We start from the raw sequence: 26,103 nt of genomic DNA on the forward strand, positions 1-26,103 counted from the left end.
AAAGTCTCAGGGACTTTCCTGCCCGGGCTGGATTTGAACCATGATCCTCAGGTCTGTTGCGTAGCTGGGGTGACAGGCGTGAGCCGCGGCACTCAGATCGTCTTTAGCTATGAGGTTATGGGACTTTAGAAGGGCACCTGGCACTAAGCTTCGGAGGCTTGCTTTCCATCTGGACTTTGTCCTTCTGGAAACTTCTCCCAGCTCGACTACCACTCTGGATTCGAGACATTGTGGTGAGGCTAGAATGGGAAATGCAAACACATACATGTAAATACATACAGTACATGCATGTGTGTGTGCATACACGTATGTGCACATACACGTGTGTGTACATACACATGTGTGTGTGAAAAGATGCGTGTGTACGTATGTGTGTGCCTGTGTGTGCAAACATGTGCACAATTAGGTCTGTGCGGACCATCTGCCAATGCCCACGCTGTATGTGTATGTGTGGGTTCATGGCTACACAGGTATCCATGCGTGCACACGGACACACACATGCATACACGCACACGCATGCACACGCTTAGGCCCGTGCGGACAGCTCCCAGGGAATTCCCCAGGGCGGCCGCGTCTGGCTTCTTGGATTAATGGAGAATTAGCTTCCATTTCCTGAGCATCTTAGCGGTGGGAGGAGATGACCCAGAATGCCCTGGGCGGTGAGGGCCCGGGCTGGGGATGGCCCTGTGCACGCCTGTGCGTGTGCTGCTGCGTGTGCGGGTTCACCACGCGCCCCTGGGCACGCCCACGTCCAGTCTGAATGACCCTAGCTGACTGCCCGTCTTCTGTTTCCTGTATTCAAGGCTGACCACCCCAGCTGCCACATAAGCCTCCTCCCCCTCCCCCCCTCCCCACCTCCCCCCCTCCCCACCTCCTCCCCCTCCTCCCCCCTGCCTCCTCCCCCTCCCCCCCACCTCCTCCCCCTCCTCCCCCCCACCTCCTCCCCCTCCTCCCCCTCCCCACCTCCTCCCCTCCTCCTCCCCCTCCCCCCTCCTCCCCCTCCTCCTCCCCGCCCCCGCCTCCTCCTCCTCCTCTTCCCCCTCCTCCTCCCCGCCCCCGCCTCCTCCTCCTCCTCTTCCCCCTCATCCTCTCCTCCTCCTCCTCCTCCTCTTCCCCCTCATCCTCTCCTCCTCCTCCTCCTCCTCTTCCCCCCTCATCTTCTCCTCTTCCTCCTCCTCCTCTTCCCCTTTTCCTCCTCCTTTTCTCCCCCTCCCCCCTCCCCTGCCTCCTCCTCCTCCCCTTCTTCCTCCTCTTCTCCTCTTCCTCCTCCTCCTCTTCACCTTTTCCTCCTCCTCTCCTCCTCCTTTATCCCTCCCCTCCTCGTTCCCTTCCTCCTGCTCCTCCCTTCCTTCTCTCCTTCCTCCTCCTCCCGATTCCTCATCTTCTCTTCTTCCTCCTCCTCTTCCTCTTTTTATCCTCCTCCTTTTCTCCTCCCCACCCTCCTCCTCCTCCCTTCCTCCTCCTCCCTTCTTCCTCCTCCCCTGATTCCTCATCTCCTCTTCCTCCACCTCTTCCTCTTTTTATCCTCCTCCTCCTCTTCCCCCTCCTGTTCCTCTTCCTCCTCCTCCTCCCTTCCTCCTACCCTTCCTCCTGCTTCCTTTCTTCCTCATCTTCTCCCTTTCCTCCTTCTCTTCCTCTTTTTTGCCTCCTCCTCCCCTCCCCCTCTTCTCCTCCTTCTCCTTTCTCCTCCCCCTCCTCCTCCCCTTCCTCCTCCTCCTCTCCCCCTCTACTTTCTCCCCTGCCCCTCCTCCTCCTCCTCCCCCTTCCCCTCCTCCTCCTCCTCCCCCTTCCCCTCCTCCTCCTTCTCCCCTTCCCCTCCTCCTCCTTCTCCCCTTCCCCTCCTCCTCCTTCTCCCCTTCCCCTCCTCCTCCTTCTCCCCTTCCCCTCCTCCTCTGCTGGCTGATACAGCACTCGGCGCCAGTGTAATCTGATTTAAAAGCCAAAGCCGGGCTGCGGGAGGGCAGGTGGAGGCTAGCTAGGGCCGGGGCCGTGGCAGTATGTTGTGAATGAACAAATGCGGGCTTTCAGTAACCAGGACGAGAATCGACGACGCTGGGCGACCCTCTGGGAGCCTGGAGAGTGTCCTCTACCGACTAGGGGCAGACGCCGTATTCACCACGCACGGCTGTGTAAAATTATCATCGTCACCAGGGCCGGGCGCCGGTGCTCACGCCTGCCATCCCAGCTGCTCAGGAGGCTGAGAGCTGAGGATCGCGGTTCAAAGCCAGCCCGGGCAGGAGAGACCGTGAGATTCTTTATCACGAAGGAGCCAGCAAGATGCCAGGAGTAGAGCTGTGGCCTAGCCCTGAGTAAAGAAAAGCTCAGGGACAGCGCCCAGGCCCTGAGGACAGACAGACACAGACACACACACAGACACACTAAAATAAGAACCACAGGCCAGAGCTGCAGAGCCTGAGCCTCCTTCTGACTTTCTATTCCCCCTTCTGACTTTCTATTCCCACACACACCACATAGAGATGCTAACTACGCCCCCTTAGGCCTCCCTGAGCCCTCCAATGGATGAACCTAAGAGAAAGGTCTTCAATCCTGGAAGGGCTCCACAGCCAGACACACCACAGCCTGGAAACGCAGCAATCGGCCCATCACCACCTGCGAGCCCCGATTCCAGCCCCAGAACTGCCGGGATGGGCAGGTGCCAGGGCTGGCCACCAACAGCACAACCCCACAACGGGAGCCCAGGCTCTGCGGACAGCGAGGGCCGGGGCTTTTCTGAGACCTTGCTTAGAGAGAGCAAACGCTGTGATCTGTGAGTCCCTGGGCAAGTTCAGAGGGGCGGAAAGACCCCCCCCACGCCAAGTTCACCAGGATCCTTTCCAGAAGCATGGCTAGTGCCCCCCGCCCACCGCTCCGCCTTTCATTCCCATCATGAGCGATCCTCTGTCTTTTATTAGGATCAAGACACACACACACAATCAGGCAAGGTGGAGGAGATCTGGCCAGCCCCGGCTCCTTGTTGCCGGTGGCCTGGCTACACACAAAGTCATCACTACCAATTCCACAGAGAGATCATCATCACACATAAACCCACCAAGGCCAAGCCCCGCTTCCTTCACCCAGATCCGGAGTCAGCATGGTTGGACAATGTGAGGCTGGTAGAAGGGCAGAGCCCTTTTCTGCTTTGGAGAGGCAGAAAAAGCAGCAGAATACCCAAGAGCGTGTGTGTGTCCCTTGCAAAACCTAACCGTGGAGGTCCTGGAGGCTGGGAAAGGGAGGATCGTGGCTGGAGGCCAGCCGGGACAGGAAAGTGCACAAGATCCCATTTCGACACGTGGCTGGGCACGCTGGCACAGGCATGCCGGCCCAAGCCACGCAGGAAGCTGAGACTGGGAAAACAGAGGTCCAGGCCAGCCCAGATAAAAACCACCCATGAGATTCCATCTCACTTGTAAGGGTCTGTGAACCTGGTGAGGATGGGAGGCCTCAAAGTGGGTGGACGGCTCAGGTGTGTGCCAGGGTGGGAAGAGAGGCTTTAACCTGATAATAATCAGTAAAAACCAGCGCAGGAGGCATCACTCAGCAGGATCACACCAACCTTGCAAGTGAGATGCCCAGAGTTCAAATCAAAACAAACCACAAAAGAAAGCCAACGCTTAAGTGCAATACTCAAACTAGCAACAAAGAATCTATTCCTGTATGGAACAGAAAGCAAGAAGCTAAGCTAAGTCATTCTCCCTTCCTCCCAGGGTGAAGAGGAGGCCAAGAGGAACAGCTCCCAAAAGTTTAGGTTAAAAGAAATTACATGTCAGAACAAACGTAAGCTGAAGATTTAAGGTTAATTAACATAATTGATCAGTGAATCTGGGAAAACACCAGGTTGTTTTTGTCTTGTTTTGTTTTGGTCAGTCATGAGTTTTGAACTCAGGGCCTGGGCACTGTCCCTGAGCTCTTTTGCTCAAGGCTAGTGCTCTGCTACTTTGAGCCACAGCGCCACTTCTGATTTTCTGGTATTTCATTGGAGATGAGTCTCATGGATTTTTCTGTCTGGGCTGGCTTTGAACTGCTGTCCTCAGATCTCAGCCTCATGAGTGACTGGGATTACAGGTGTGGGCCACCAGTGCCCAGCTGTTTTCTAATTTTGATAAAGACTACCTTGATCCAAGTTGTGGAAATCCAATCAGCAAAGTCCATGAAAAGGGAGACAGCCAATCAGCAAGGCCCATGGAAAAGGAGACAGCCAATCAGCAAGGCCCATGGAAATGGAGACAGCCAATCAGCAAGGTCAGGAGACAGCCAATCAGCAAGGCCCATGAAAATGAGCCAGCCAATCAAAAGTGGCCCAAACCATAAACTTGCACTGGGTACTGTGATCCTGGTGTAGCTACCTGCCATTTTCCCTTGAATGGCATCCTGATAAGTCTTTGATTTTTCCTATTCTTCCATCCCGATGCTTTCCTTCACCAACTTCTATGGCTCCCAAATCCTCAAGAGATGTGGCAAATCAAAGGTCAGGGACCAGCCGGCCGCTGGTGGCTCACGCCAGCCCGGGCAGGAAAGTCCATGAGACTCTGATCTCCAGTGAACCACTCAGAAAAATGGAAGTGGCGCTGTGGCTCAAGGGGTAGAGCGCCAGCCTTGAGCTGAAGAGCTGAGGGACAGCGCCCAGGCCCAGAGTTCAAGCCCCACGACTGACCAAAAAAAAAAAAAGCTCAGGGACCTCCTTCTCGCCCTTTTTGGGAATCAAAACAGTGGTGAGGTAGGAGCGGGGGGGGGGGGGTATCTCCTTTTAAAAGGAGCCATGGGGCCACATTGGGAGAGCAGGGAGCCACAGCCTGGGGACCCCGTGACCCTGGTCACAGTCATTCCTGAGAGGACTCTGGAGCCCAGAAACTCATCCCTCTCCTCATCCAGCCCCCTCCTCTCGCTGTGGACCACCCCAAGATAATTCAGACCACCAGGCAAACAACTGTCACCCTAGTGAACCTAACATCAAGGCTTCCTAAAGGGCCCTATGTGTCCCACAGCGAGGGGCAGGCGCACCGACAAGAGACTCTGGCTTCACAGGAGTTCCTGAGGAGCCAGAGTGAAAAGGGCAAGCCCCTGTGTCTCCTCTGGGAGACACGTGAGGGAGGCGTGGTCTGCGGGCTGGCCTGGTGTTGTGGAGCAGCCCGAGTGGGCAGAGGAGGTCACGGGAGGCCAGAGGCCCCAGTGTGGTGACTGGAGGCTCCGGCTGCCACCCACTCCCCCCGAGAAGGAAGAATAAGGAATCCTCTACCTCACCCCTAATCTCGCTCTGGAATGATGACTCCTGGCCGCCGCTGGGAGCCGCTGTGGATGCTGGGAGTGGAGGGGAATGGGTGAATCTCCCTCAGGGACCCACCAAGATCCCAGGAGATCTGAACTGCAGATGGGGTTCAAACTCCAGCAGAATTACTCCTCTTGGCTACACACCATCCCCTTAAAAAGATCACGCATACGGGGGCACACACACACACACACACACGCACACACACACACACACACACACACACTATGTTACACCCAACACAGTTCATCCCCTTCCTAAAACTGTAGATTAAATCAAGAACTTCCAAGATGGGCGCTAATGGCTCCCGCCTGTCACCCCAGCTACTCAGGAGGCTGAGATCTGAGGATCTCGGTTCAAGGCCAGCCCGGACAGGGAAGTCCATGAGACTCTGATCGCCCATGAACCACCAGAAAACCAGAAGTGGATCTGTGGCTCACGTGGTAGAGCGTTCACCTTGAGCACAAAGAAGCTCAGGGACAGCGCCCAGGCCTTGAGTTCAAGCCTGGACTGGGACACACACACACACACAGAGTTACAAAAGGAAAGACAGAACAGAGAAACTCACAGCGCTTCTGAACCCTGCCCAAAGCACACCAACAAAATCACAGGGCGGAAGATGACTTCTAAGCCATCTGCTCAGAGTTCCCTGAATCCACAGCACTTTCTCGATCTGTGAGGCTAACTCAATCTGTTATTATTATTGTTGTTGCTGCTGCTGTTGTTGTTATTATTATTATTAATTATGGGTCTTTGGTAGAAACCCATTTCCAGCCCATTTGTCTTGAAGTTCAGGTGAAATCAGATCCCCAGGGGGAGGAGGGAAAGTGTACAACGTGCCGCACCTGCTCTCCAGCCCGCCCACCTGCCCTCCCCCCCCACCATCACGTGACCAGGCCCTGCCCGGCCCCCCCTGCCCGGCACCCGTTCCTGGCTGCTTCTCCAACGCCCAACCTGAGCACCTGCTGAGCTCCCGAGCTGCTCAGGATCTTGGTCTCCCACCCCTGATGGTGAATGAGCCAGGGGCCGGTGCTCACGCCTGTCATCCCAGCTCTTCAGGAGGCTGAGATCTGAGGATCGCAGTTCGAAGCCAGCCCGGGCAGGAAAATCCATGAGACTCTGATCTCCCATGAACCACCAGAAAACCAGAAATGGCGCTGTGGCTCAAGGGGTAGAGCGCCAAGCCCTGGAAGATATGACAGTCCATTCGCCACCTTGTTTGGATGGCACACAGTGCAGATCTCTCAGTGTCTTTCCCTGGGGGCGGAGGGCCAGGTAAACTGAGGCAGCTGGACACGCTTGCACGCCCGTCGGAAATACTGAGCAAGGCCGGTGGGCGTGCAGCACGCCAACGATCTGGAAACGACAGGGACAAAGGAGCAGCAGAATGATCTGCAGAGAGCTCTAGGCCGGCCCAGGCTGCGTGCACGTCTTGGCAGCATAATAGCTCGTTCTGCATGGAACTCACAAATGCATACCTGCCAGAAAACAAACCTAAAACCCACCAGCTGCCCTCAGGAGGCTGAGGAAGGGGGGAGGATCGGAGGATCGGCCGCCACAGGCACCCCAGCCTGGCACTGGAGAATAAAGGACAGTCTTGTTTTTATTGAAAATCAAAAAAAAGGGGGAGGGGACGTAAGGAAAGGTGAATTGAGCGCAGATTCAGGTGTGGCGATCCGCCAGGCAGGTGCTGCGTTAATCACGCCTTGATTATGGAAAGGGCCGGGCCCGGGGTGGGCACTCCGGAACGCTCTGTACCAGCTCCCATTTGGCTGCAAACAGCCATGACTGTTCTCAACAATGAGATCTTTTTGTTTTTCGTTTTTTGTTTTTTTTTTAAAGGAAACGGCAAATTGCGTGCAGCAAAGTGGCGCTCTCCGTGTTCTTAGGAGGCGGTTAGAAAGGAGGCCTGGGGAGGGAGTAGGCAGCAGAGAAGGGAAAGGGGGGGAGGCCGAGAGGAACGAAGAGAAGGTTCTCCAGCGGACCAGCCACAAGGTGCCAGGGGTGGAGAATGGCCACGAACTGGGCTCTGTACGTGAGTCATCGTCATTACACAGCCGGGCGCCGGTGCTCACGGCCTATAATCCTAGCTACTCAGGAGGCTGAGAGGAACGCAGAGAGAGAGGGAAACTCGGGAATGGCAGAGCGGGCACAGGGGTGGAATGGTGGGGAGAGGGGGCACCGGTGACGCGCCTGTCCCCTCCGAGTTGAGGACAGCTAAGGATGGGAAGATTCAGGTCCTATCTCATCTAACACCAGCCAGTCCCAAGGGCGAGCTCTGAGCCCTCCTGTTTCCAAATCAAAGCCGGGGACATCTAATGGCCACTGCTATATTAAAACAAACAAACAAACATGGTACCTGGTGGCAAAAAAAAAAAAAAGATGGCAGAGACGTGAATGGGAATAAAGAGGGGTGAGACCATGAATATTACTGGAGCAAACTCAGGGTTCAGCGTTGAACCACAGCCCCGCACCTGTGGCTCCCGCCTGTCATCCTAGCTTTTACTCAGGAGGCTGAGATCTGAGGAGTCCAGGTTCAAAGCCAGCCCGGGCAGGAAAGCCCATGAGACTCCTATCTCCAGCAAAAAAAAAAAAAGCCAGAAGTGGAGCTGTGGGTCAAGTGGTAAAGCACTAACCTTGAGCAGAAAGGAGCTCAGGGACAGCGCCCAGGATCTGAGTTCAAGTCCCAGGACACACACACACACACACCAGGAATAGGCCCTGTTGATCTGAACCTCATATGTAACCAGACATTCTGCATCTCTATTAGCTAAACAAAAGCAGTAGCAGCAGCAATTATTCCCAGCTTCTGTTCCAGATACTTTGTATATACTTACTCTCATTTCTCCTTTGTACCAACCAAGCAAAGAATGTTCTAGCTTCCCTTGACAGATAAGGAAACTTTGATCCAAGAGAACAGAGTAACCGAGATCAAGGCTCCCGGAAGCCTGGCTTGGGATGTGAGTATATCTAATCAGCCTGCAGGTGCCCACCCTTTTTACCCAGTGTATACTATTCCCACCTGAGCCCCGAGACCAGTCCCAGCCTGCTGGTCCCTGAGACCTAGGGGCCCGGATGCAGATCTCATTACCATGGTGGTGATGGCTAACACCCACTGCCCAGACCTCAGAACACACCAGAACCTTGCAGCTCACTGCTCAGCAGACTCCCGACAGAAGCACTAAGTGATATTTGGGTTTCAAACATCAAAACTCCAGCAAGTCCCCAGTGGCTCCCGCCTGTCATCCCAGCTACTCAGGAGGCCGAGATCTGAGGATGGCGGTTCAAAGCCAGCCCGGGCAGGGAAGTCCCTGAGACCCTGATCTCCCAGGAAACACCAGAAAACCAGAAGTGGCGCTGTGGCTCAAGTGGTAGAGCACCTGCCTTGAGCTGAAGAGCTGAGGGATGGTGCCCAGGTCCATAGTTCAAGGCCCAGGACTGACCAAAAAGAAAAAGAAAAAGACAACATGTATTTAAATCTTACAAAACAGATTTCAAGTCAGAATGGCACCTGATCTTCTTTAGCCTGGCACTTTTTTTTTAAGCCAGTCCTGGGGCTTGAACTCAGGGCCTGGGCACTGTCCCTGAGCTTCTTTTGCTCAAGGTTGGCGCTCTACCACTTGAGCCACAGCGCCACTTCTGGCTTTTTCTGTGACTGATTGGAAGTAAGAGTCTCACAGACTCTTACTTCCCCAGGCTGGCCTCGAACCATGAACCTCAGATTTCAGCCTGAATGGCTGGGATGATAGCGTCTGAGAGGCCACTCATTTATTCGAGGACCTACAATGAGACAGTCTATCCTAAGCACAGGTCCCAGCAGTGAACTACACAGAGCCCTCCTTTCACAGAGCTAGTGAACTGTCGATTTAAAACAACAACAACTCACAAATCCATGCCTACAATCCCAGCTACTCTGCAGGCAGAGAGACCAGGAGGATCTCAGGTTGAGGCTAGACAAGGCAAAAAACAACCAACAACCAAAAAGTTCACGAGACCCCATCTCAACAAAAGAGCCGGGTGCTGTGGCCTCTGCAAGGGAAGAGTGAAGAGGAGAATCGTGAGCCAGGCGAGCCCCAGGCAAAACAAGGCAAGATCTTATTTAAATAATAACTAAAGCAAAAAGCACTAGAAGACTGGCTGTGTGCCTGCCCAGCAAACACAGGGCCCTGAGTTCAAATTCCATGACAGCAAAAGAAAACACCCATAAACCCATCAAATTACTTCATGTAGGAGTGCCACACCACCGAGATGAGGCCGGTGGCCAGAAATACAGAGTGAGAAGTGTTCAGAGGAAGTGACAAAGATAAGTCAAGAAGCAGGGGAAGATGTGGGTGGATGGATGGGTGGATGGGTGGATGGATGGATAGGTAGATGGGTGGATGGATGGGTGGATGGGTGGATGGGTGGATGGATGGATAGGTAGATGGGTGGATGGATGGGTGGATGGGTGGATGGATGGATAGGTAGATGGGTGGATGGATGGGTGGATGGGCGGATGGATGGATAGGTAGATGGGTGGATGGATGGGTGGATGGGTGGATGGATGGATAGGTAGATGGGTGGATGGATGGGTGGATGGGTGGATGGATGGATAGGTAGATGGGTGGATGGATGGTGGATGGGTGGATGGGCGGATGGATGGATAGGTAGATGGGTGGATGGGTGGGTGGATGGGTGGATGGATGGATAGGTAGATGGGTGGATGGATGGGTGGATGGGCAGATGGATGGATAGGTAGATGGGTGGATGGATGGGTGGATGGGCAGATGGATGGATAGGTAGATGGGTGGATGGATGGGTGGATGGGTGGATGGGTGGATAGGTAGATTGGGTGGGTGGGTGATAAATGGATGGGTGAATGGACAAGTAGGCAGGTCAATGAGTGGATGATGGATGCTGGATGGGTGGATGATGGATAGATGGTGGGTGGGTGGATGAGTGGGTGGATTGGTGGGTAAGTGGGTAAATGGATGAGAGATAGATGGATGAGGGATGGATGGATGGGTGAAAGGAAGGAAGATGGATGGGTAGGTGGGTGAATGGATGATGGGTGGTAGATGGATAGATGGATAGATGGATGGATGGGTGGGTGGATGGTGGATGGATGAATAATGGATGGATGAGCGATGGATGGATGGGAGAGCGGATGAATGGGTGTAGGATGGATGAGGGATGATGGATGGATGATGGATGGATAGAAGGGTGGATGGATGGATGGATGGTGAATGGATGGTGGATTGACGATGAATGGATAGATGGGTGGAAGGAAGGATGATGGATGGGGGCATGGATGAATGGATGGATGGAGGGAGGGAAGGAAGGGAGGAAAGATAGATAGATGATGGATAGATAGGTGGGTGGATGGATGAATAATGGATAGATGGAGGAATGGATGGATGAAGGATGATTGATGAGGGATGGATGAATGATGGATGGATGGTGGATGGATGGATGGTGGATGGATGATGGATGGATGGTGGATGGATGGATGGTGGATGAATGGATGATGGGTGGGTGGATGATGGATGGGCGAATATGTTAGTGAGTGGATTCCCTACTGCTGCTGATCACAGACCAGGCAACCTCTTGCTGACAAGTTGATACAGTCTGTCTGAATAGACGCTCCATTTGGTTCCCCAGAATGTCCCAAATCGCCCCCTTCAGAGGGTCTCGAACCTGTGCATTCAGTGATGGAGAGCCTTACATTCCCACAGAGAAACTTAGATCCAGAGTCCAACAAACAAACCAGCTCTTCACCCAGGAACCCCCCGGCTCCCATGGGAGAAGGCCACCAGATGCCTCCTTCAGGCGGAGGTTCGGAAGCAAGGCCTGCAGCCGCCAGCCTCCACTCTGCGGCCTCCAGTCTCCGGCCTCCAGCCAGCCTCACCTCCACGTCCTTCTCCAGCTCCAGTCCCGCCGCCACCAGGTTGTGCTCAAACTCCTCCCGCTGCTCCCTCCTCTCCTCCTCCAGGGCGTCGAGGGGCCCCAACTCGATGTCGCCCCCGGGGCCGCCGGCCTGGCGCTCCTTGCCCGTCTCCCCGTTGGAGATGACGGCCAGCGCGCGGCCGGGTGAGCCGGGGCCCGCGTGGGCCCCGCGCCTGCGGTAGTGGTAGGCCAGTACGTAGTCCACCTTCCTCTGGTTGTCGTGGAAGTGCATGCGGCTCAGGCGGGCCTCGGACGACACAGGATCACTGGCATCCAGGTAGTTATTGATCACCTGGCCGGACAGAGGGGACGCGCCCATGAGGAGGAGGGCTTCCCTCGGGTCAGATGGCCAGCCGAAACCCACCTGCCACACCTAAAGCCACCTAAACTCACCTGCCACACCTAAATTCACCTAAACTCACCTGTCATCCCTAAATCCACCTAAATTCACCTAAATCCACCTAAACTCACCTAAACTCACCTGTCACACCTAAATCCATCTAAACTCACCTAAATTCACCTAAATTCACCTAAACCCACCTGCCACACCTAAATTCCCCTAAACTCACCTTTCACACCTAACTCCACCTAAACTCACCTAAATTCACCTAAATCCACCTAAATTCATCTGTCACACCTAAATTCATCTAAACCCACCTGTCACACCTAAATCCACCTAAACACACCTAAACTCACCTAAATTCATCTAAATTCACCTAAACTCACCTAAACTCACCTAAATCCACCTAAACTCACCTAAATCCACCTAAATTCATCTAAATCCACCTAAACTCACCTGTCACACCTAAAGCCACCTAAACTCACCTAAATTCACCTAAATTCATCTAAACCCACCTGTCACACCTAAATCCATCTAAACACACCTAAACTCACCTAAACTCACCTAAATCCACCTAAACTCACCTAAACTCACCTAAATCCACCTAAATTCATCTAAATCCACCTAAACTCACCTGTCACACCTAAAGCCACCTAAACTCACCTAAATTCACCTAAATTCATCTAAATTCACCTGTCACACCTAAATTCACCTGTCACACCCACCCCACACAGCCCACATGTCCATCTGACCCTGACACTCACACACACACACACACACACACACACACACACACACACACACACACACACTTTCTCTCTCCCACACACACAGCATCTACAGCAGCACCCACTGCCTGTCCCCCCAAGAACCACACACACACTCCTCACATGGACACACACACACACACACACACACACACCGACACCACCACCATCCCCGGAATAAACAGTGTCTCCCCAACTCACATCCGCCTGAGCTGGTGCTGCCTACACAGAGGAAGGCATGCAGACACACACAATTGCAGGGACCTGAGGTACATGCACGCACATGCACACACACACACACACACACGCGCGCTCACCTCCATCCTGATGGCCACATCAGCCCACAACTCTACGTATTTGCACACACACACACATGCTCACCTTCATCCAGATGGTCACATCAGCCAACTCTACTTATCTGCACACACACACACAGAGAATACTCACTGGCAGGTTTTCTGGGTCCATTGGAACAATGGCCAATGTCCAGGCTCCAACCCACCCTGGAGCTCCAACTCCCCACCTCTCAACCCCACATCCTCCACCCTCTCAGGCCCTGGGCCAGGATCGGCCCCTGACGGCACTGGGGAAACAGCCTCCTGCTCCTTCCACACCAGAGTGGGAGCTGGAAAAGCAGCGGAGGAGGGAGGGAGGGAGGGAGGGAGGGAGGGAGGCTGGGAGCGAGGTGGCGCAGGGCAGGGACCTGCCTCCCTCCCTCTGGGTGTCCCCTGTTGATTACTGGTTTGAGACCCAACTGCCTCTGCCGCCACCTGAGAAGTCACCTGGGCAACCAGATGGAGCGCCGGGCACAGGGGAGCGTGCTGGGAGCCGCGGCGGCAGAGCCGACCGGCTTCCCGGGCTTAGAGAGTGAGGGTGGCCTGGCCTCGCCCACCCGTCTCCTTTCTGGGCCTCCTCAGACCGGGAGGAACCGTGTGTGATCCAGAAGAGAGACGAGGAAAGAGGGGATCTTCACGCACAAATAGACAACACCCAGAGCTGCTCATTCGGGGATACACTGGGGGGGGCATTCGGGGGGGCCCCCATTTGTACACCTATCCCTGTACTTACAGAACTGCCACAGCAGCTGCCTCCCGTGGACGGCCGGCCTGGGTCTTGGCTGGGGCTGCCCTGGGGCCCTGAGGCCTGGGACCCTGGCACCTTCAGGTAGTGCTGTCCTTGTCTGGACCCCTGGCCTCCTCTGGCCACGGTCCGAGGGCTGAGCCGACGTGGAGATCCAGGGAGCAGAGGGATATCTGAGAAAGAAGGAGAGAGAGAGAGAGAGAACAACTTCAGTCGGTGGGAAACTTGAGATACAGAGAAACTGAGGCAAGGGAAAGAGAAGACCGCCCGAGAAAATAGCCTGTTCTATTGCAGCCTGAGCGCCAAGTTCATATCGGCTACGGCACAGTAAAATGAAGTTGGACCTCCCCAACACACACACACACACACACACACCCCTATGGAGACAGTATTTCCCCCAAAATGAGTCAGGCAACTAGAATAAAGGTATTGGATTTTGGCGCCGGGCACAGTGGCTCACACCTGTCATCCCAGCGACTCAGAAGGCTGAGATCTGAAGGTCGAGGTTCCAAGTCAGCCTGGGCAGGAAAGTTCTGATCTCCAAGGAACCACCCAAAAGCTGGAAGTGGAGCTGTGGCTCAAGGGGTAGTCCCTGAGTGAAAAAGCTCAGGGGATAGTGACCAGGTCGTGGTTTCAAGTCTCAGGAGTGGCACAAAATAGAAAGAAAAGAGAGAAGGAAGGAAGGAAGGAAGGAAGGAAGGAAGGAAGGAAGGAAGGAAGGAAGGAAGGAAGGAAGGAAGGAAGGAAAGGAGGGAGGAAGGGAGGGAGGGGAAGGAAGGAAGGGAGGAAGGAAGGAAGGAAAGAAAGGAGGGAGGAAGGGAGGGAGGGAAGGAAGGAAGGGAGGAAGGAAGGAAGGAAGGAAGGCAGGAAGGAAGGTAGGAAAGAAGGAAGGAAGGAAAGAAGGGAGGGAGGAAGGGAGGGAGGGAGGGAGGGAGGAAGGGAGGGAGGGAGGGAGGGAGGGAGGGAAGGGAGGGAGGAAGGAAGGAAGGGAAGGAGGGAAGAAGAGGGAGGGAGGGAAGGAGAAAGGGAGGAAGGGAGGGAGGGAGGAAGAAAGGAAGGGAGGGAGGGAGGGAGCAGAGGTGGTAGTAAGGGAAGAAGAGGGAGGGAGGGTGGGAGGGAGGGAGGAAGGAAGGAAGCAAGCAAGCAAGGAAGAAAGGAAGGAAGGAAGGAATGGAGGGAGGGAGGAATGGAGGGAGGGAGGGAAGGAGGGAGGAAGGGAAGGTTGTTCTGTGTTCTAGAAAGAGACACCGCTGCAGGCTTGGGGGAGGGCATGCTGCATGGAAGCAGAGTTAGAACCAAAGACCAGGAGCACATGGGGAGCGAGGAAAGAGCTTGTGCAGGGTCTCACGGCCCGAGACCGACAGGAGGGTCCCCCCAAGTCACCACCCCAAATGTCCCCTTCAGCCTGAACTCTCCTGTACGCACCAGGACTGGCTGGCATGAGCTGCGTCCTGACCTCACCCCGGGGGTGTCTCGGGGCCTCCCCAAGCCAGAGTGGGGATCTCACCCCCACCAACTCCCCGATTCCCTCGACAGTGCTCCTCTCCACCCTGCGCCAGAAACCCAGCGGGGCCTTCCTCCTTGCTTCCCACCCGAATACCCCCAGCACCAACCCGGACAGCCATGTGGGTAAAGGACTGCGGAAGGTCTAACATGGAGGATCGCAGCCCAGGGCTGGCTAGGGCAGGAAAATAAGACCCAGTTGAAAACAACGAAAAACTAAGCCAGGCACCAGTGGCTCCCGCCTGTCACCCCAGCTACTCAGGAGGCTGAGATCTGAGGATGGTGGTTCAAAGCCAGCCCGGGCAGGAAAGTCCCTGAGACTCTGATCTCCAAGGGACTGCCAGAAAACCGGAAGTGGCGCTGTGGCTCAAGTGGTAGAGCGCCAGGCCTGAGCTGAAGAGCTGAGGGACAGCGCCCAGGCCCTGAGTTCAAACCCCAGAACTGGCCAAAAAAAAATTAAAAACTAAAGTAAAAGTGGTTGGGCTGGGGGAATGACTCAATTGGAAGAGCACTGGCCTAGTAAGAGCAAAGCCTTGAGTTCAAACCCCGTACTGTAAAATAAATGATGATGATGATAACAAAAATAATAATAATAAATGGACAACTAATTCAGGCCAAAGAGAGAATTCCAAGTCTTGAAGACAGGATTGATGAAGGAGAATAAAATAATAAAGGAAAATAAATTCTCAACAGAACATTCCAGACTTCTGGGGCACAATTAAAAGACCCCCCCCCCTTTTTTTTTTTTCCTTTGGCTGTTTCTGACACAGAGAATGACGCTAAGGTACAGCCTGAAGGTATATAAGAGCCATTCGGTGACATGACTGCAAAAAGGAAAAGAAAAAGGAAAGAAATCTTGTGAAAAATACGACGTACAAGTGCAAGAGGAATTGAGAAACCCACACAGAATGAGATCGACCCCCCCCCATGCGTATTATAGTGAAAATACCAAGTGTTCAAAGCGAGCGAGGCATGGAGAAAACTCTTGAGAGAGAAGCAGGGACTTATAAAAGGGCACACACTGCAGGGCGCCGGTGGCTCCCGCCTGTCACCCCAGCTACTCAGGAGGCTGAGATCGGAGGATCAGGATTCAAAGCTCACCTGGGCAGGAAAAGCCCATAAGACTTTCTGATCTCCAAATGAACCACCAGAAAACCAAAGTGGCGCTGTGGCTCAAGTGGTAGAGCGCCTACCTTGAGCTGAAGAGCTGAGGGACAGCGCCCAGGCCCTGAGTTCAAGCCCCACGACCCACAGATCTTCCCAGTCGCCATTTTGAAAACCCGACCTGAGTGGTTCCAGTTCCCAGGTGTTTGAACACCAGAGCCTGTTTCCACGTGGTCCCCATCTCCTCTGGGCCTAGTGGCTCCGCCCCCTGTCCCCTCTTCCAAGCACACCTGGCCATTCCCTGGCTCCGCCCCTTTCTAGATCCCACCCCCTCACAGCAGGCTCCTAGCCCACCTGCACAGCAGGGAAGGGTGGGGAGAGGAAGGAGTGTCTGATCTGTCACATCTCTGTTCTTCCATCCACTGTAGGGAGATCCATTCGCCTAACACAGCAGGGGCAGGGGGCTGAACAAGATTCAGAGCCCTGGGCTCTGAGGAAGGAGCGAGGAGGCTGGGCCCTCAGAGAACACCACTGTTTGGGAGTTTCATCTAGGAAAGAGAAACCGACGCCTGGCAATGGATGAATGGAGAGAGAAGATTCTAGGGAGAAAGAGGCTGCAGGCCTGGGCTATTGCTGATCACTGTGATCGCCAAAGTGCCATCCACCCCTCCAGCTCGGGTTCTCTTGTTGAGCTGAGTTCCAGTGGGTGGCCAGCAATGCAGAAAGCCTGCCTGCCTCCCTTCCCTTCCCTTTCCTTCCCTTCCTTCCTTCCCTCCTTCCTTCCTTCCTTCCCTCCTTCCTTCCTTCCTTCCCTCCTTCCTTCCCTCCTTCCTTCCTTTCCTCCTTCCTTCCTTCCTTCACTCCTTCCTTCCTTCCTTCCCTCCTTCCTTCCTTCCTTTCCTCCTTCCATCCTTCCCTCCTTCCTTCCCTCCCTCCCTCCCTCTCTTCTTTCTTTTCTCTCTCTCTCTCTTTCTTTTGGTGCCAGTACTGGGGCTTGAAATCAGGGCCTCCACACTCCAGTGTGGTTTCTCGGTTCAAGGCTGGTGCTCTTATCAATTAACCAAATTCCAGGTATGAATCTCATGGCCTTTCCTGACTGGGCTGACTTGAGCTTCCACCCTCAGATCTCAGCCTCCCAAGACACCAGGCGCAAAGCACCGGCAACTAGCCATCGCTGCCCCTCAGCTCTCCCTTTTAATCAATTTAGAGGGGCAAAAGAAATCAGTGCAAAAAGAAAATTCAACTTTATAAAGCCCTTCTGAATTCATTCATTCCCTCCCCTCCATATCTACCCCCCCCACACATGCCTCGACCTGGGGCTTCAACTCTGTGCCTGAGCATTTTTTGATCCAGGCTAGCTGTCTAGCACTTGAGCTACAGCTCCACTTAAGAGTTTTTTGCTGGTTAATTGTACGTAAAGAGTCCCACAGACTTTCCTGCCTGGGCTGGCTTCGAACCATGATCCTCAGATCTCAGCCTCCTGAGCAGCTGGGATGACAGGCGGGAGCCATTGGTGCCTGACCACACTCCTCTCTTTTAACCAGAAAAGAAAAAAAATACATAAATAAAACAGAGTAAAAGGAGAAAAGAAGAAGACAGCTTGCTAAAACCCTTGGTGGTTGTACACTCTGAAAACCCACATCTCTTTAGAAGGATCGTTTACCCCAATGTTCAGAATCAACGGGCTAGTGCAAGGTCCTGAAAGTTAAAGCCAAGGATGAGTGAGACAGGAATAAGCAATGCATTCCAGGAAGTGTTTCATTCAAGGACCAAAAAAAAAAAAACAACTTCCATGCCAAGCCGACTCCAGTGGAGTCGGCTTAGCATGGGAAACCATCTATCAGACCAAGATAGGGGCTTCAGAGACCTATCTCTGAGTTTTGGGACTTCACCGAAGTCTACCTCAGAGAATGGGGCTTTACAGAAACCTATCTCTGAAAGACCCCAGCCCGTGCTTGCCCACTAGGTACCCCAAGAAAATTGCTGCCCCTTACCCTGCATACCTAAGGGGGTGGTGGGGCAGGATAAGCGCAGGCCGCTAACCAGGAAACGAAACCTCGAGCCTCTGAGTCACCGCCTGCAGACCCTAGCCTGACCCTAGTACATGCCTTAAAGCCAGACATTCCTGGAAAATAGCCGACCCACCTGTCCCTTCCTGTAAAACTTAACCCTAATGGCAGGGTAGGGCAGGATGTAATAAATCACTTGTCAAAATTAGGGAACAAGAAGTTTCGGGGCATTCTGACCAGAACCGGCATGTCAGGGCAAGTACCGGCATGTCAGGGCAAGTACCGACACGTCAGCTCCCCCCCCCCAACCCCACCTACCCCATCTGGCCAGCTTAACCTGCCCAATCCCTATCCTGAGCGTAATTTGAAAATAACCAATCATCCCCCTGTAACCACGCATCTCGCTTCTGTAACCTCGCTTCTGCTGTCCATAAAAAGAGGGTGCTTTCAAGCACTCGGCGCGCAAGTCTCCCGATAGACTTTGTCGCCCCGGGTACCCGTGTAACCGGTTCTCAGACACTTGACTCGAACCTTGTGGATCTCGTGGTTAAGTGCACCTGGGAGCCGAGGCATGCCCGAATAAACCTCTTGCTGATTGCATCCGCACAAGTGGTCTCGTTGTTCCTTGGGGAAGGGTCTCTTCAGACTGAAGGACACCCCAAGCCTTCGGGGGTCTTTCATGTGGGGGCTCGTCCGGGATAGAGACCCCCACCCAGGGACCACCGACCCATTTTCGGGAGGTAAGCTGGCCAGCGTCTGTGTATTGTCTGAGTGTTGTCTGTGTGCTGTTTGAAGTCAATCTGTGTGTCCAATTACTGTGCGCTTGCGAATCTGGTGAGTTCGGCCGTACTCGTCCGTATCTGGCGGACCCGTGGAGGAGCTGACGAGCTCGTACTCCCGACCGCAACCCCCAGGAGACGTCTTGGGGGTGTCCGGAGCCTGAAACAGTGGCTCATCCGGAGCCTGAAACAGTGGCTCATCCGAGGGCCTGAAAAAGTGGCCCATCCGGAGCCTGAAACAGTGGCTCATCCGGAGCCTGAAACAGTGGCTCATCCGGAGCCTGAAACAGTGGCTCATCCGAGGGCCTGAAAAAGTGGCCCATCTGGAACCCGGTCCTTTTGGACGCGTGGTTCATCTGGGAGACGAGAGATCCGGACTCTCAATAAAGTCTCCATCAGGTTTTGCTTTCAGTTTGTTAGCAAAAACGCGCAGCGAAGCTAAATGTTCTAAGTGTTGTCAGTATTGTTTTTGTGTTTGTTAAAATTTAAGCATGGGACAGACTGTCACAACCCCCCCTTAGCCTTACTTTACAGCACTGGAAGGACAGCCTGAGCCTAGATTGTCAGGTTTTAGGAACTTGCTTGTTTGTCAATTATGAAATTGCCACTGACCACCTGTGAGTGGCCCCAGTTAGATTTCAGCCTTGGGCCTTGGCTCAGGGGGTCTGAGCGTGGGGGAGAACCTGCCAGTCTGAGGGGACGGCCGCTAGGGATTTTTCTTTTCCCTTGCCCCAGATGACTGGGAATTCTCCTCCGCCTTGGAAGGCCCCTGGGTCAACGTCTGCAGGAAAAAAAAAAAAAAAAAAATCCTCCGGAGGTAAATAGGGGGTTTGAGCCCCCTGGTAAGTGAATGGTGGTGAAATGTCGCCCCATTCACTGAGACTTGATTTTGTCTTTGTGGCCACTTGGTTGTATTGTTAACTTTAGTGTGTGTTTGTTTTATGTTTTCTGGGGTAGGAAAGTTCTGGGTGAGTGTGACAGGCTCAATCAGTAGCCTCTGGATTCAGCTTGCTGAGTGAGAACAGCACAGAGTTCCAGTAGGGATAAACTGGGGCTCATTAGTCCCCAACTCAGCCTTCAGTTCTTGTCTAGTTCTGTTTTAGAATTGGTACCAGTTTTAAATGTGGATCCTTGGTTTTTGTGTTTATCTGTGTTTTTGTTATTTATTTAAACATCTCTGGGGGAATAAAAGTTCCAGCTGGGCTGGGTCACAGACCTGCTACGCCCACCCTCCCTGTGAGGCATGGAAGGTTACTGGGCTAGTTTGGTTCCCTTCAAGCCTCAGGCTGCATTTTCTCCTTGTGCAGGCTGCTAGCAGGGAGGGTGTAAAAGGCTGTGTGCCTGGTTTGGACTTTTTCAACTAGTCCTGACAATGTAAAAATCTGGACAGTTTAGTTTTAGGTGACCCCCTCCCCCAGCCCTCCTCCTACAGAAGGGATTCAAAAGACTAATTAGTGAATCGCCTTGCTAGATAAGCAAGCTCTGGGAAAATAAAGCCCAACAAAGGTACCTAGTTAAAAGAAATACTGTCTTAAATTTTTGTTTAAGAACTTTAAAAGGTGTACGTACGACTGATTTTGATTTTTGCGCGCTTTAAGATCTGTGTGAGTGCTTTGTGTGTGTCCGTGAACATGTTCAAAGATAAGAATTGTCAGCATGCTGTAACAATTGGGTGAGTTTAAAATTTAAAATTCAAAAGGTTATGAGGTTTGGACATTACCAAAGATTTTAAAAAATCTTCACATTGTTTTAAATGGCTTTGTAAAGATTCTTTAACTTGCAAATTAGAAAACCTGGTATTTTAAAAGACTAATGTTTTAAAATGCATGACTGTTTATACTGTAATCAAATTATCTGGCTTAACAAAAATGCATTGGCAGTTTGAGATCTAATTCCCTTGGCTAAAATTTGGAGATAAATATTAAAAATTTAAATGTAAAGGTTAGTTTAACACTGTCAAAGATGTTACCTGTTCTGTCTGTCTAAAACTGTATTTCATTCGAGAACCAAGAGAAGAGATGGAGAAAAGAAACCAACAGAAGACCTATCTTTAGGGGTAAGGGGTGAACAAGCAGAAGTGCAGTTCAGCTGGCCATGCATGGTGGGACAGGCCCTGGGAAGAGTCCACGCAGGGTGAAAGAGGGTAAGCTGGCACAAACGCAGTTCATCTAACCCTAAAGAGTCAGATTGGGTGTGCCCATTCCATAGAAGGGGCCGAACGGCCCATCTTTGTTCTCTCTTTTCTCTGCAGTCAGACACTGAAAACATGATGGTTAAAATAAGTGATGTGATGATCTGATTAGTATTGCTAAAACTGCCCCTTGAATGTGTTAACATTAAAATTAGGAAGGCCTTAAAAGGGAGCTAAAAAGTTATTTGTATAATGTAGCTTGCTTTTAATGTTTTACAATTAAGATATTTTTAAAAGTTATAGAGGTGTTAAGTCTAGCCTCGTGGTATAATGATGGTGACTGTAATTTTTACATTAAGGAAAAATTGTCATTTGAGTTTAAAAATCTTAATGTGTGTCTGCTTTAAAACAAGCAACCAAGAGGCAATGAGTGACACCTGGCCTCAAGATTTCAAGGGATCTTTTCAAAACGCAAATGAAAACTAAAGTATAAAATATTAAAGGTGATTAATAAGAGGCTTTTAAAAAAATTAATTAAAAAAATGGATTTTTGGATATAAAGTTTAAATGTAAAATTGTTCTTGACATTGGCCTCAATGTACACAAAGGGAAAAATTAAAATTACCAAAATAATTGCTATTCTAGCTTGCTCTTATAGGTTTTTTAAGTTTCCAGCAAGCCCAGAGCAAAGCACAGAGGATCCTTACAAGTTTGTCAGATGTAACTTTGACTCTTAATAAGTTTCAGGTAAGAGCATGCTTAAAAGCTACTTCTATGTTGACCACCTTGTTGCTTTTAATTGGAGTAAAGTGGCCTTTCATAAGACGCATTGATCTGCAAACTGGTTCGAAGCCAGCCCGGGCAGACAAAGGTCCCTGTGAGACTGTCACCTCTCTTCAGCCAGCAGAGTACTAGCCCTGGACTAAAGAGTCAGGGGACAGTACTCAAGCGCCAAGCTCAAGACTCATAGTGGCAGAGTACTAGCCCTGGACTGAAGAGTTAGGGGACAGCATTCAAGCCCTGAGTCTGGGACTCAAAGTGGCAGAGTGCTAGCCTTGAGCTGTAGAGCTGAGGGACAGTGCTCAGGCCCTGAGTTCGAGTCCAGCAACCAGCTAAAGGGAAATGCCAATGAGGCATTTATCCCAATGTGGAGAAGACACTCCTGGGACAAAAGCAATGGAGGAGCATCCAGAGGCAGTAAGCCACTGCTTGGATGGCAGAAATGTCAGATCTTAGTGTCATTTGTGCGTGGCCTTTCAAAACTGGTCAGAGCCGGGAGGTCATAGGAAGATAGTTTGGAAGCATGCCTAATGTTCATGACTACCTTGTAAGAGACAGGAACTTGCCAATCCTCTATGATAGTAAAAAGCTAATGTTATAAAATGTGGGGGATAGTTTAAATCTCAACCCCTTTATGTGCCAAAAAGCTTTAATTGATTGGCTGACACTAGTTACATGAAGTTCATTTGCTCAGGAAAAAGTTTGCAAACCTGAGTGTGTTTCTATTGATATCTGTCTAAAGGCCTGCAAAGGTAACTTAGGCATCTTAGGCATTGTTGAGATCACATTCCTAAGCCATCTAGGAAGATGCTTTTGCAAACCAAAGTGCTGAACAAGCTACACTGCTGTAGCCGGAGAAAAGGTCTGTGCAGTTGTCAAAAGTTAAATATTGTTCTTAGTGACATCTAACCCTGATAGCCTCTTTGTAAAATAGGCTAAAGTTATAGGTTCCTGGCTAGGTAAGATCAACGCCCCTAAAGTCAGCTTGAAGAAGTTACAGAAGATTGACTTCGCCCTTCTACCCCCATTTTTAAGATCAAGAAAAAAAAAAAAAAAAAAGACATAAAAAATAGTGTTAACTGTTGTAGGTATGCAAGGTGTGGAGACTGCATCTGTCAGAGATGGCTACAAGACAGCCTTCTGAGCCTTCTGTGTCTATTTACAAAAATATCTGGTTAGTAAAAATGTTGTGATTTTGGTAAATTGTCCTGGGCTATTGTTTAAAGATCTTAAAAACCAGCAGGATCAAAGCCTGCCAAGCCTATGCAATGTATCCTTAACCAGTCTGTGTAGGAATTTACAGCCCAGCATGAGGTGTGACAGTCCCTTGGAGCCACTGAGAGATCCTGCTGCTGCTGCTGCTGCATACCCTAATGGTTAAAGTTCAACGACTGCCTGACAGCCACCTGGAGAAACTCCTGCCTAAAGATTCCATCACCTCAGTCTGCTTCCTGGTTGACTGCTGCTAAATCTACGATCTTGTCGGACATTCTTTTGGGTGATATCCAAAAACCCTCTCTTCCCACAGTGGATATTGGGGACAAGGATATCATTGGCTTACTTGTCTTAGGCACTTCAGTGCATAGTGACTGGAAATCCACTCTATGGTCACAGCCTAGTTTGGCTCTGGTATGGTAATAACCTGAGTGTGTTATCAATGGAGGTAATACTCTTAGCCTTAAAATCTAGCAAGCTTCTACATCACAGTGGTGCCTTAAGGCTGTTCTAAGATAAAGGTTCTGCAAGCAAAAGGAAAATTGTGCAGTTTTAAACTACAGCTACAAAGATGCTCAGGGATTGTAAAGAAAGAGGGTGGTAAAGAAAGCCTTGGAAAAGGGATTATAACCTCAGAAAGTTTAAGTATGTAGCAAATGGTATGAGTATGTCTTAAAATTGGAGCTTACAAGTACAGCTGGTACAAAGGATCATGGAACAAGTCCCCATGGTTCGCTACCCTGTTATCCTCCCTAATGGGACCACTAATACTATTAATGCTAATTCTTACCTTAGGTCCCTGCATTATAAATCGCCTGATACAATTTGTAAAAGACCGACTATCGGTCGTACAGGCCCTAGTACTAACCCAACAATATCATCAGCTTAAATTAACGGAGGAAACGTCGGGTGAATGAAGGATTTCATTCAGGCAAAAGGAAATGGGGGAATGAAAGACCCCAGCCCGTGCTTGCCCACTAGGTACCCCAAGAAAATTGCTGCCCCTTACCCTGCATACCTAAGGGGGTGGTGGGGCAGGATAAGCGCAGGCCGCTAACCAGGAAACGAAACCTCGAGCCTCTGAGTCACCGCCTGCAGACCCTAGCCTGACCCTAGTACATGCCTTAAAGCCAGACATTCCTGGAAAATAGCCGACCCACCTGTCCCTTCCTGTAAAACTTAACCCTAATGGCAGGGTAGGGCAGGATGTAATAAATCACTTGTCAAAATTAGGGAACAAGAAGTTTCGGGGCATTCTGACCAGAACCGGCATGTCAGGGCAAGTACCGGCATGTCAGGGCAAGTACCGACACGTCAGCTCCCCCCCCCCAACCCCACCTACCCCATCTGGCCAGCTTAACCTGCCCAATCCCTATCCTGAGCGTAATTTGAAAATAACCAATCATCCCCCTGTAACCACGCATCTCGCTTCTGTAACCTCGCTTCTGCTGTCCATAAAAAGAGGGTGCTTTCAAGCACTCGGCGCGCAAGTCTCCCGATAGACTTTGTCGCCCCGGGTACCCGTGTAACCGGTTCTCAGACACTTGACTCGAACCTTGTGGATCTCGTGGTTAAGTGCACCTGGGAGCCGAGGCATGCCCGAATAAACCTCTTGCTGATTGCATCCGCACAAGTGGTCTCGTTGTTCCTTGGGGAAGGGTCTCTTCAGACTGAAGGACACCCCAAGCCTTCGGGGGTCTTTCATCTCCAAGTTTTGGGACTTCACCGAAGTCTACCTTGGAGAATGGGGCTTCTAAGAGGCCTACTCCTGGAAAAAGGGTGGCAAACCCCTGGGAAAGATGTGTTTCTGCCTTTCTTTTCCTCATAAGAGTGCCTATTAATCTTTTACTGTTTCTGCTGCTCATTGTACTTACTCATGCTCAACATTCCCTTATTCAAAGCTCTTTCTTAAGAGTGTTGACGACTCCAACATCTGATGAGTGTCTTAAAAATATGACTAACTCACCAGAGTTAAGTGCTACCCTGGAAGCCCCTCTTATGGAGGCTGGTAGACAAGCTATAAGTAAATATAAAAGTATTGGGGGTTTCACGATGCCACTCCAGCAGAAGGAATTGTTTGTAAGAGATTTGCAAGAAGCTGTAGGCCGGCTAGAACAGAAAGAATGTATGGCAATTGCTGGGATAACTACTTAGGAGAAAGAACTTCCTGTTACTCTCTTTCATTTACTAAGAGACTTGCTAGATCTAGGCCTCCATGACCTTACTATTAAAGAAGGAACAGGAAAGATCTTATGGGACAGTTAAGGCCTCTATAGAAATAAGGTAATGGTTAGTTGGTGACAAACGTCGAAACCCATTATATTTCTTAGAGATAAGCCGGAAACAAGTGCCTATCAGGCGACCAGCTGGAGACCACCCAAGAATGAAGCCCTGCAGCAAGGTTGTGTAACCTTCTGCCCTTTCTCATGGAGACTTGCTATAAAAGTTTGTTATCCTCTGCATTAAATCGCACTCAGCACTCAGCACTCAGCACTCAGCACGCAGCACTCAGCACGCAGCACTCAGCACTCAGCATCCACTCCTAATGTGTGTGAGTTGTCTGTTTGCCATCTCCCCATTCTATTCCAGGTTCCTCCCCTAGGTATCCGACAGAACCCGGTCCGCGGCACTTCCAGATTGAGTTATCCAAATAAAACGTACTCATTGGTTTACACACCCAATGCTGTGGTTTGGAGCATGGCTAATAGGGTTTAAGGAACACAGCCTCCCTCTGGGGCCCTGAAAGGCGATGCTCACTCAGCAATGGTCATCTGCTTGGCCACAGGTTCACGTCGTTTTCTCCTTCATTCACGTGAGCAAGCAGGATCCTGAGCTGGTGAGAAAAACATAATCTCCCTCCTGCTCCTCCCACAGACTCCTCATTGCTTTGGTTCACTACTGGGCCTGCTCAGCAGGTTTTGTGGAGTTCCCTGTCCTCTCCGCCACGCTCAAGCGGATCTGGGTGTGTGTGTGTGCACACGCAAGCGTGCACAGGGCCTCACATTCTGTTGTAACTTCTTGGTACAAGGCTGGGCACTCTTATCAATTCACTAAACTGAAGGTAAGAATCTCCCTTCCGGACTGGACTGGCTGCAAACCTCAACCCTCAGATCTCAGCCTTCTGAGATGACACCACGTGGGCACACACATACACACACCCAATACACACATACATGTGTATATGTGTATGTGTATATATTTATGTAT

At 51.5% G+C, this 26,103-nt stretch overlaps 1 protein-coding gene across 1 annotated transcript in view; it reads right to left on the bottom strand.

The window, feature by feature from the left end:
- Positions 1 to 2,541: 2,541 nt before the first annotated feature.
- Positions 2,542 to 26,103, bottom strand: part of Vwf (von Willebrand factor) — a 117,006-nt gene continuing 93,444 nt past the window's right edge. The window contains 3 exon segments of the mRNA XM_042673279.1: positions 2,542 to 2,703; positions 11,151 to 11,480; positions 18,808 to 18,930. Coding sequence (XP_042529213.1) covers positions 2,542 to 2,703; positions 11,151 to 11,480; positions 18,808 to 18,930 — 615 coding nt within the window.

The sequence above is a fragment of the Dipodomys spectabilis genome, unplaced genomic scaffold (assembly GCF_019054845.1).
Source record: "Dipodomys spectabilis isolate Male_0828 unplaced genomic scaffold, ASM1905484v1 ptg000789l, whole genome shotgun sequence".
Taxonomy (NCBI): domain Eukaryota; kingdom Metazoa; phylum Chordata; class Mammalia; order Rodentia; family Heteromyidae; genus Dipodomys; species Dipodomys spectabilis.